General features: G+C 55.6%; 1 protein-coding gene across 1 annotated transcript; it reads right to left on the reverse strand.

The window, feature by feature from the left end:
• Nucleotides 1-447: 447 nt before the first annotated feature.
• GDF11 (growth differentiation factor 11) lies at nucleotides 448-9,968 on the reverse strand (the record flags this gene model as incomplete). The annotated part of the gene is made up of 3 exons (XM_081084432.1): nucleotides 448-3,712; nucleotides 4,232-4,629; nucleotides 9,533-9,968. The coding sequence occupies 3 exons, from the start codon at nucleotides 9,966-9,968 to the stop codon at nucleotides 3,332-3,334; spliced, it is 1,215 nt and encodes a 404-aa protein (XP_080940558.1). The 3' UTR covers nucleotides 448-3,331.
• Between the last annotated feature and the right edge of the window lie 882 nt (nucleotides 9,969-10,850).

A 10,850-nucleotide genomic window follows, 5' to 3' on the forward strand; every position in this document is an offset into this window, starting at 1 on the left:
ACCACTTTTGGTGCACTGGCAAGGTGAATGGCCATGTTAGCTTGGCTTGTGGATTTTGTAAAACTTAGCTGAGGAACCCTAGGATCAGGGAACTGCAGAATAGGGTAAACATTAGCAGGATGGTCTCAAGAGAACTTTTAGATCTTCCATTCTTAGGAAGCTGGGAGAGGGTTTTGTAATCTTTGGGACTGTTTTGATAAAGCTCTCTAGAGAGTTGTTGTTCTAGGTCCCCTCCCTTGGTCTGCATGTCCCAACCATCATCCCAGATGACAATAGTGGTTTTCCCTTGCTCCAATGACTGCCATCTTCTTAGTTCTTGAGCACAAGGTTCCGTCCTCCCAGATCCTCTTCTGTTCCTGGTCTGAGGTATAAATGTTCGCGCTTAGTTAGGGAGAAGAGCTCATCACTGAATTCTAAATTCTTTGACTGCTTTTATTTTTCTTTTTTCAGGTTCAAGTGCTGGATTGTGTCATGTGACCATCCCAAAAATCAGAGCACCCTATGGCCATCTTTGCCCTCTGTCACATAACTTGAAAACTGCCTGATGGCCTTTTTGCAATGGTTCCCTCCAGGAATCTTTGATCTCAGTGAAAAGTTCTTTCCCGGTGTTCCAGTGCCCATCGGCCCCATACTCCTCAGACACCCTTAACAAACAAAGGCAATCACGCACACAGTGTAACAAATACACAAAGTAAATAATAATTACACTAATTACGATCTGAGGGCACTGGTGAGGTCCACACACATCAGGAGGTGGGAGGGGAGTGCTAGTTTCCACGAGGCCGCTGGGCTATGCCCCCCCGGCCTTTTCGGGGGTGGAAGAACCAGGGAAAGGAGACTTCAACTCAGGTTTATGTTCATAAGAGAAATACCCCCCCCCCCAAAGGTCTTTATTTGGTGGTATTAAAGGGGCATATTCTAAGTGTCCCCAAATCTAATGCCCCAACTCTATAGAATTTGTAGAGGGAAGTCATCTGATACCTATTGCCAAACCCCCACCCTGTGCCAAGATCAAGAGGCATGGGCATTTGACCTTGGAGAAGGCATCTTCTGTTCTTCACTGCTCTGTTCCTCTCCTTTCACCAAGAAAAAGTGAATGGTGTTGCCGGTTCTCCAAGATTGGGCCAGAAGGAAGGATAAAGAATAGAGTCAGAGAGGAGAGGCTGGGGGATTAGCGTAGCTGTTGTATGTGAGGAGGCAAGTTGAAATGCTTAATAGGCCCTGCCCATTCCTATACTGAAACACCATATCTCACTTTTTCACTATGTGAATGGGAATAAGATACTAAAGATCACCAACACCACCTTCCCAAGGGTGGTCACATACCTTTGCCCCTTCCACTGGCTGGACCAGGTGGGAGAGTCATGCTCTTGGGAAAATCAAGCCTTCCTGGTCAGCTCTCCAGCTTGGGCTTAACTTTGTTCAGTACCGTTTGTATCAAGAACCGTAACTACTGACTCGACTGAAGAATAACAATTTTACTGAAGGTTCTTTCCCCCTCCTCTCCTGACCCTCTAGGCTCTTGCCTGGAGCCAAGAAGTCTGGTGGTGAGGTATGGGTAGGGTGTGGGTCAGGAGATTCTCAGCTCCTTGGCTTCAGGCACTGTCCAGCTGGGAGGCAGAGGGGAACTTGTACTCTGAAGCCTGTGACTCCTCTAAGCCTCACATCTCTTCACCACTACTCTGGTGCCCTGGTTATCTGTCCCACAGCGAGAGGTATTTTATGTCCATAAAGTGCCCGTGGTAAGTGCTCAGAATTCATCTCTTGGCTGTGGCGGGTGCTGCTATTTTTCATTCCATCGAGGGGAAGAAACTGAGGCACAGTGAGTCCAGAGGAGGGCGGGTCAGGATTGTGGGAGGAGTGAACAGGCCCAGCTCGTGACTTGGAGTGGTAACCAATCCCTGCCTGCTTCCTAGCCTTTCAAACAAACCAGGGAGTCTCCAGCCTTCCCATCCTCTGCTCTAATTGGCCTTGTCAGGTGCTTTTACACACTGTATTGTCCCCATCCCTGCTGCCAGGTACTGCTAGATTCCAAAAATAAAACATAAAAATAATTATACACTCTGCTCCCTTATTCTCCCCCCCTTCCACCCTGAGCTTTGGGGTTGAGGAACTAAAATGTCCCCCCCTCCAGAATCCCTTCCACCTTGGTCTGCTGGCTCTATTCCTTAGCCCAGAGCAGTAATTTGGATTCAGATGCCCTGTAACCATCAGCCTCCTCTCTACTTTCTTAACCCCTCCTAACCCTTCCCAGACCTCTCTATACTCTTCTTTTTATTGACCTGAAGATAGAGGCTGGGAGCAAGGGCATTCCACAGGCTCTTTGGTCTCTCTTTTGGCTGGTGGGAATTTGGGCATAAACAGGCCACACCCTCTAGGTAAATAACTCAGTACTATGAGGGTAGATCTGAGTGAGTTTAGTGGCTCTCATATAGATCCTGGATGTTGAAGGCTGGCTCCCCCAGCTCCTAAACCGTAACCGCTTACTGTTTCCGTGACTGCTGGCAGTTCCACCCCTTTGGCTCAGGAAGGTTAATTAAGTAGGGTGATTATGGATTGGAAGCTTCCCCATATGTCAGCCCTCTTGTCCTTTACTCCCGTTCCCAACCCTAGAGGCTTTATACAAGTGCTTAAGTAGGTGGGTATTGAGGGAGGACAGGGTTTAGGGAATAAGGGACAAATGGGGCACAGTGAACAGGGGCCCTTCTATTTCAGTAAAGCCAAATACCAAAAAATGAAAAGTCACAATAAATAAATAAATAATATCCCAAAATCCTCACTTTTGCTCCTGCCCTCACTTCCCTTCCCATGGCCACTGCTAGAGAGAGAGAAAGGGAAGAACTAAGAATGGATTTTTTGATTTCCTTTCCTACTGAAAATGGTAGTCAGGGGGTCTCCCCAAAACAGATCAAGCCCCTCACCTTGCCAGTGGAAGAAAGGAGGCTTGGTATGGGGCTTTCTCATTACTCCCTTTCAGTCTCTTTCTCATTATCTCTGCCTAGTCTGTCTCATCTGCCTCTCCATCCCGTCTCTATCCCTCTGCTCTACCTCTCTCTCTGTGCCTCTCTGTCTTCTTGCCAAACCTTTTCACCTGCAAACCTCAAACACTCCCCACCTGACCTGTCCCCTCCTCTTCTCCCTTTCCCCCAAACCCCTCACCCTTCAATCCCCAACCTGCCTCCCTCTATTGTATTGCACGCTGCTTGGGCAGGGAACAAGATGTGATGCTCATGAGAAGAGGTGGAGGGAGATCTAGGGCCTGTGGGGGAACTGGGTCAGGGCTGGGATCTGGGGGTAGGGTCTGTGGAGGCGGCATCCTCTGTCCTCCACCTTAGGAGCAGCCACAGCGATCCACCACCATGCCAGGGATCTTGCCGTAGATAATCTGCTGCTTGTCATTGAAGTAGAGCATGTTGATTGGGGACATCTTGGTGGGAGTGCAGCAGGGCCCAGCAGAACCTCTTGGATTAGCCTGTTGCACCAAGTGGGTGTGTGGATACTTTTGCATGAACATGTACTCGCACTGGCCCGAGCAGTAGTTGGCCTTGTAGCGTTTAGGTGCGATGATCCAGTCCCAGCCGAAAGCCTCGAAGTCCACTGTGAGGGGATATCGGCAGCAGCGGGACTCACTGGAGTGCTCATCGCAGTCCAGGCCCAGGTTCCGCCGGGACCGCTTCGTGTTCTCCAGGACGCGAAGCTCCATGAACGGATGCTGGGACGGGAGAGGAGAAAGAGCTGTGACAGAGTCCTGAAGGGTTCGTACCCGGTGTTCTTCCTCACCTGCCCTCAACGGGGGCAGGGGAACAGAGACCACCTCTCAGCTTTCCCACTGCTCCATCCCCAGCCAGGGTCCTCTGCCCACTTTTCTTGCCAGCTAGCCCTCTCTCCTTCAATTCACCTTTCCTAATTCCTCCCCTGGCAACCTAACTCTCATCAGCCCCTTGGCCAGAGGCCTCATCAAGAGTCCATTTTTGTGTTCCCACGGATCTCCCATTAACTCACACCTTCAACCAAATCCAGTTTTCAGCTGTTGGCCTGGCTTGGATATCTGAAAAGTGATAGTTGCCACTCCCCTTCCCTCCCAAACTCCTCCTCTAGAATCAGCTTCTGGCCCCAGATAAATAATGCTAGTCCACAACCCTCTTCACATTCCTGATCTACCTTTTCCAACATCCCACCTCCTCAGGGCCAGGTTACACATATCCGCCACCATCTCAGGCTCCCTGCTCACCAGCCCCTCAGCTCCTGGCCCCAGAGAGGTGACAGCCAGGTCTGTGCCACTGGGATCAAAGGCGTTGATCTCGATGCCCCAGTTGCTCTGTGGCTGGCGAAACCAGCTGTGTAGCACTTGCTTGAAGTCGATGCTCTGCCAGTGGCCGGAGCGGGAGTGCAGCTCAATCTTGAGTGATCGGATACGGATGTGACGTCGGCCTCCCCCACCTCCCCCAGGAGTCCCTTCCCCAGTTAGGGGTTTCAGCCGCAAGATCTGAAGGTAGACTGTGGCTGGGCGGGGCACAGGCCGTAGATACACCCACAGCTGGGCCTTTAGTACCTTCGTGAACATCACCTTGGGGCTGAAGTGGAAATGACAGCAGAGAGGGCTGCCGTCTGTCTGCACCGCAGGGTCCGCTGATAAGAGAGAAGGGGGTACAAGGTTAGCAAAAGTGTTTGTGGAGGAGGTCAGCAGTCCTGGGTGGCACTGGCAACTTGGAGTCCTCAGCCTGAGTTTTCCAGTTCTTCACCCTTCTCCCATGCCTGTCTTGTTGACTACCGTGTCACTGATACCCAGAACAGTGTCTCCTCTTTTCCGCTGTGAGATGACTGACTGCTCTATCGGGTCTTACTGATCTGTACCCATTCCCTAATCCAATTGCCCTAATGCATAGGTTCTCCTCTACCAGATAACCTGCAAAGGTGGTTATTAGAGGATTCTTCCATCCACAGTCTTCCCTTTCTCCAACTTTCCCCAACATGTAGGGCTCTAACTTCTGAACCTTTGATGTTCTTCAAAGAAGCCAAACCTCATATCACACCTGCTGTCCTCAGGTCACCTTGTCCCAGTTTTGCTCTGTTTTGTCTGGTGGCCAGGTGGGGAACCTGTTATAGCATCCCACGCCCCCCCCCCAAACACACACACACAATATAAAACAAAACAGATGACCTCAGAGAGTGGATAACCCATGGTCCAGATAGAGAGCATGGGCTAAATTTATTTCATGAAGTAAATCAGATCTAGGCTTCCTGGCATCATTCACACTAGAACTAATACGCCTGGAACTAACACGAACTACTCAAGCACTCCTGTGCATTTGACTCTCCCATTAATGTCTAGCTGGAAACCAGTTTCCTCAGCTGCTTCCTCATCCTCATCACTGTTACCACCTCAGCTTTTGAGAGGGAAAAACTACCTCTAAGTTGTTTCCTCCTACTTGCCCAAAGCATCAGAAATAATATTCAACACACCAGATGAACTGTAATCAGTCTTTTCTCCCTTGAGCTTCCTGTCCAGTGCCAGCAACTCTTTGCAAAGGTTAACATCCAAACTTTACATTTTGGCCCATTTCCCCTTGTTCTGGACCCTAAATTGATTCTTCTTGGATCTAAAAGATGATGCTTAATATTTGCCTCTGCTTCCATTGCAGCTCCTCTCAGTTTCCTTCCTAATCCCTGAAGTCAGTTGGAAATGCCTTAACCATGTTTTCATTGGGCAGGAATAGCCATCTCACTCTAAATGGACAGAGAGGAAGACTCGGGAAGGAGCTTCCAGAGCCATGTAAGAATGATTAGGAAGTCAAGTCCATATGTCTCGTGCCCAGGTCTCGGAGTTCTGCGTAATCGTGGAGGACTTAGCATCTGCGGTTGGTCTCCCACCAGCATTCCCCCACCCCCACCCCAGAAGAAGGAGGGTCCTCCAAGTGAGATGGGGAGGAAAGTGCTTAATGATCTTCATGTATTCAGGACACAAGACACCAAGCTCCTCTGCAGCTTCCTTCCCCTTGGTTCTGTTCTGAGATCCCAGGGCACTGGTCGTGTTCCCAGTTACTCTCCCGCTGGAGCTGTGGGGTGCAATGGGGTAGGGTTCCAAAGTGGAAACTCAGAGACCAGGAGCGCTGGGCAGGGGAGCTGCTGGTGAGATGGGGGCAGCGACAACCCAACCAGCACACTATGCCTCATTGCAGCACAAGGACTGTCTTCTTTTCCTGTGTCTTCACCATGAGGTCCTAATCCCCGTGCATGTGAACACTGTTGATACTGTGTGTTTTGCTCATTGTGGCTTCAGTGCCTCCGTAGTACCAGGCAGTGTTCACTAAATGCACGCTGACTGAGCTCCCTAGCCTCCCAATCTTAGATGGTACAGGCCAGTGCCGGAAAGTCCTTCCTGACATCTCAGCTCTGTCTCTGACTATGATTGAAATGGGTTTCATCACTGCCTGACTTCTCATTGACCAGCATCTGACCTTACCCACCAAACTTCTCAGTGAAACAGACAATGATCCTTGCTCCATAGGAGTGCTGAGCATTAAATAAAGAACCTGAAAGTAGCAGGAGCTTCTCAGGAAATGTTGGTTTATTGTTAGTTTCCTAAGCTGGCCCCAGGACCCCGTCCTCCCAGGTCTCTAGGCAGAGTCCCCCGTCCCCACCCCAGGGAATCACCATACACTTCTCACCCAGTGGATGTGGGGACAGTCAGGTCCTACAGGGGACAGGACTAAAACATTGCGTGGAAAAAGAAAAGTAAAGAGGAGATGAGAGACTGGAGATGGTGAGGGAGATAATAGAGAGACTGTTAGGGATGAAGGCAGGGTCGAAGAGACAGACAGGCAGAGAAATGCAGAGGAGAAGGAAGAGAAGGGAGGGTCACGGTAGAGGAAGAAATCAGCTTGGGATTGGGAGACTACTGGGTGAAAAGGGGGAATTTATAGGAGCGGGTGGAGGTTAAGCAGCAAAAGGAGGGTGGTAGGTAAGCCCAGTGGGATGAAGAGAAAGGACAGAAGGATACGCTGGGAGGAACAAAGGAGAACCAGGTAGAGCCACGGAGGGAAGCAGGGGGCTTGAGAGAGTCCCCAACACATACATAGGCCCAGCTCCCAAGGGGAGGGGAAGGAGCCACATCTGTGTTGGATTGATCGGGTTGGTGGCAGGCAGCAGGTCAGGTTTAGTAGGCGGTGCTGGTCTGGAGAGAGGTCATTGCACTATTTTCAGCAAAAGCCCAACCCCCTCACTGCTCACCACCTCGCCCTCCCCGCCCCCCTACTCACATACACACTCTTCTAACCCCGGCTGGAAGGCCTAGGGGCAGGAGGTTGGGCTGAGAGGACGGGGCCTCTTGGTGTAGGGAGGAGAGAGAAACTGAGGGGCTGGGCTTGGCTCCCAGAAGGGCAAGGGGGCTGGGTTCCCAGGATGAAGGCTGGGGTGGGAGAGCCTAAGAGGGTGGAGGGAACTAGGGCAGGCACTGCAGCCTAGGAGAGGTGGGGGCTGGGGTCCAGGGTTGAGGACTGGGGGAGGGGAGGAGGGGGAGGGGAGCGGAGGCCATCTCTGCTGACAAACACCTCCCCCGATTAGCAGAGCACAAGTCTCTTATTAAAGCGGGTCCCTGGGGATTAGACTATAAAAGTCTCTTTTTCCTTTTCCCCTCTCTCCCTCCCCTCCCCTCCCCTCCACTCCCCCTCCCTCTCTTAAGAGCTCAGCTTGGCTCTTAAAGGGGACGTACAACACCTGGCCAGAGACCCAGTCCCTAGTTATCCACGTCCTGGGGTGGCATGAGGGTGTCCTTCTCTCTTCACCCGTGACCCAGCCTAACCTGCACTTCCCAATCCAGGCATGCGGAGTCCTAGCCGTTCATTTCCCGCACCCCCTTTACCTGGGCTAACTCTGGACTCGGGCCCATTGGTTAAGGGATGCTGGGGGTAGGAAAGAGCAAGGGAAGCCCACGGCTCTATCACCCATCTGGAAATCCTCACATACGACTCCACATAGGCCAGGGGACCTTTCCCCTGTTCATCGCCCAGCAAACTCTTTTCCAGAATTCCTCTATAACTGTTTCACAAACCCCCACCCCCATCGCTGCCCCCAGTCAATAGCGCACTAACCCTAGCTTCTATAAAGCAAAAGCCTTCAGAACAGAAGGAAGACTGAGGGAAACCCAAGCTCAGATCCCAAGCCGGCACCTCCACCCCACCCCAAAGTAAATGTCCTAGTTCTTTGAGTCTTCTTTTCTTTACGACCCTGACCCAGTGCTGTGGAGTTAGTCTGCAGAAAAACTGGTGGCGGCGTAAGCACTCTGCCTCCCAGATGCACACCTGGGTTCCTGTGCCTCTCCCATGGGGGTGGGCCACTAGGACTCCCCTCAGCCCCCAGCTTTTTATGACCCATCTGCCAATAAAACATCTCCCCCTCTTCTGTTCAGAGCCATAAAACCAAACAGTTGTGTGTGTGTGTGTGTGTGTGTGTGTGTGTGTGTGTGTGTGTGTGTGAGGGAGGGGGGGTACTTTGCCAAACCTCTAAGAGGGCCTGGTTCCCTGGAGGTGGGGGGGTGGTGGGCGTTGGGGGGGCCTTCGTGGGGGAGGGGAAAGGCAGTGGTCTGACCCTGGGGAGAGCAGGGGAGTTTGGGGATGTTGCGGGGAGTGTTGGCTGGATTTTCCAGGCCATAAAATTTCAAAGCAGCACAAGTCTATTAACATGTTCATCTTTCCTCTGGCCAGGGGCTTGGATGCCTGGTTTCATCCCCCTCCCCATGTATTTCTTTCTTTTTCTCCTTGGGTCTTCCTCTCTCTCCTCAAGTGCGGGTGCGGGTAGGGGCGGTGAGTAAGGGGTGGAGCACTCAGGTTTGAGCCGCCAAACCCGTGCCGGTAACCCCGGCGCCTGGAGCGGGGTTCTCTGGGCCAGTCAGTACCCAGAAGGCACAACTTTCCTGCCCCTCAGGGAGCCCAGGTGTCAGAGGGCTCCTGGCGGAGGGAGTGCCAGGTGGGCTACGTACCGGGACAGACACGGGGCTTTGGGATCGCGTTCCTGGGGGAGGGAGAGGCGCACTCCGTTCTCCGGAGCCCGGGGGCGCGTCGCGGAGCCCGGGGTTGGAGCGGGTGCCGAGTGGGTGCCGGGGGCATGGGAGGCGGAGAGCACGGCAGCCCCGCCACGACCGCGGGGCCGGCAGCCTCCGACTCCGTCCCCAGCCCCTCCACCGCGGCTCTTCAGGACTCGGTGCTGTCCCTCCCCGCCCGCGGCCGGCCCCGCTGCTCCGGACTCCCGCGCGCACGGTCCTCCGCGCACACCCGGGGCAGGAGGCGCTGCCCGGCGATCCTCGGGGCTGGCCGCCCCACCCCCTCCAGGGACGGGGCGTGCACGCCACTCCGCGCTCACCTCCACCGCTAGAGAAACTTACACGGAGCAGCCCCCGCCCCCCGATCCGTCAAGTTTCCGCAGCACAGGCTTCCGGGCCGGAGCCACCGGAGCGCCCGGCTCCCGAGCAGGAGGCGCTCACTTCCCCGGAGCCCGGGTCGGCACCCCGCGCCGCTCGCGCCCGCCCGCCACTCACTCTCCTGGGCCATGCTAATGACAGTCTCCGTGGTGGCGTGGTACTCGTCCTCCTCCAGGAAGTCCTCGGGCTGCAGCGCGTCCCCCTGGAAGTCGTGCAGGTCCAGGATCTGCTGCAGCGGCGGCGCCTTGGGCAGCAGCTGCTTCACCACCTCGCGGCTGATGTTGGGCGCCTCCTTGAGCCTCAGTTTGCTCAGGATCTGCGACTTGATGCTCTCCAGGCGCAGCTCGCGGCTGTGCTGCCGCCACACGCACACCGGGCAGCCGTCGGGCTCGGGCGCCGCGGACGCGGCCGGCCGGCTCGAGCGCTCCCCCCCGACCCCCGCCGCCGCCGCCGCCGCCGCCGCCACCGCGGGTCCCTCGGCCGCCTCCCCCCGGGGCCGCAGCTCCAGGGCGAGGAGCAGGAAGCCCAGCAGCAGCGGGGCCGCGAGCACCATGCTGGAGGGGAGGGGAGGGAGGACTGGGGGGCGGGGACGCCGGAGTCCCGCGGGGAGGGGGCGGAGGGAACAGGGAGGGAGGAGGAGGGGGTCCCGGCGGCGCGGGATTGGGGGCTGCCCGGCCGAGGGGGACCCGGGGGGGCCGGGGGCGGCGGGCGCGCGGGCGGGGCGGGCGGGCGACCGGGGCGGGAGGCTGGGGGGGCCCGAGCCCGGGCCAGGCCCTTTATAGCCCCGGCCCCCGTGTCGTCAGCGGCCGCGATTGGCTGCGGAGCCAACAAAAGAGGCCGCGCTGTCATCCGAGGCGAGAGAGGGAGCCGGAGAGAGCCGTGGAAGAGGGAGAGAGGGCGGGAGCCGGGGCCCAGAGCGAGACGGGGAGACCGCGATCTTGGGGTGGGGGGCAGAGCGAGTCAGCGACCGAGGGGAGACAGAGAGAGAAAGAGGGAAGGAACCGATCGGAGGAGCAGAAACAGAAAAAGCAGGAGGAAGAGGAGAGAGACAAAAGGGAGGCGGGGAAGAGGGAGTCGGAGGGAAGACGCGGGAGCAGAGACTTAGCTCGAGAGACGGGTACGACTAGCAGCGGAGTTAGAGGCGGGAGAGCCAGAGGCAAAGACCAGGAGAGACTCGGGGAGGCGAGAGGGGCGGCTAGACCGGGGAGAGGCGGTCCGCAGAGCCGTCCTCCGGCGGTCAGGTGTGCGGAGCGGTGGAGCCGAGGCCGAGGAGCTGATGGGGCAGGGACCGGACCCGGGAAAGCGGTGGTGGAGGGAGAAAGCAAGGGAGCCCGTGAGGAGGCCCGTGAGGAGCCCAGAGGATCGAGGGAGGCAGAGCTGAGAAGACAGGCGCCCGGGGAAGGAGAGACAGCACGGGGACAAGAGCCAGCCTAGG

This window comes from Myotis nattereri, assembly GCF_964212035.1.
Source record: "Myotis nattereri genome assembly, chromosome: 2".
Lineage (NCBI taxonomy): Eukaryota > Metazoa > Chordata > Mammalia > Chiroptera > Vespertilionidae > Myotis > Myotis nattereri.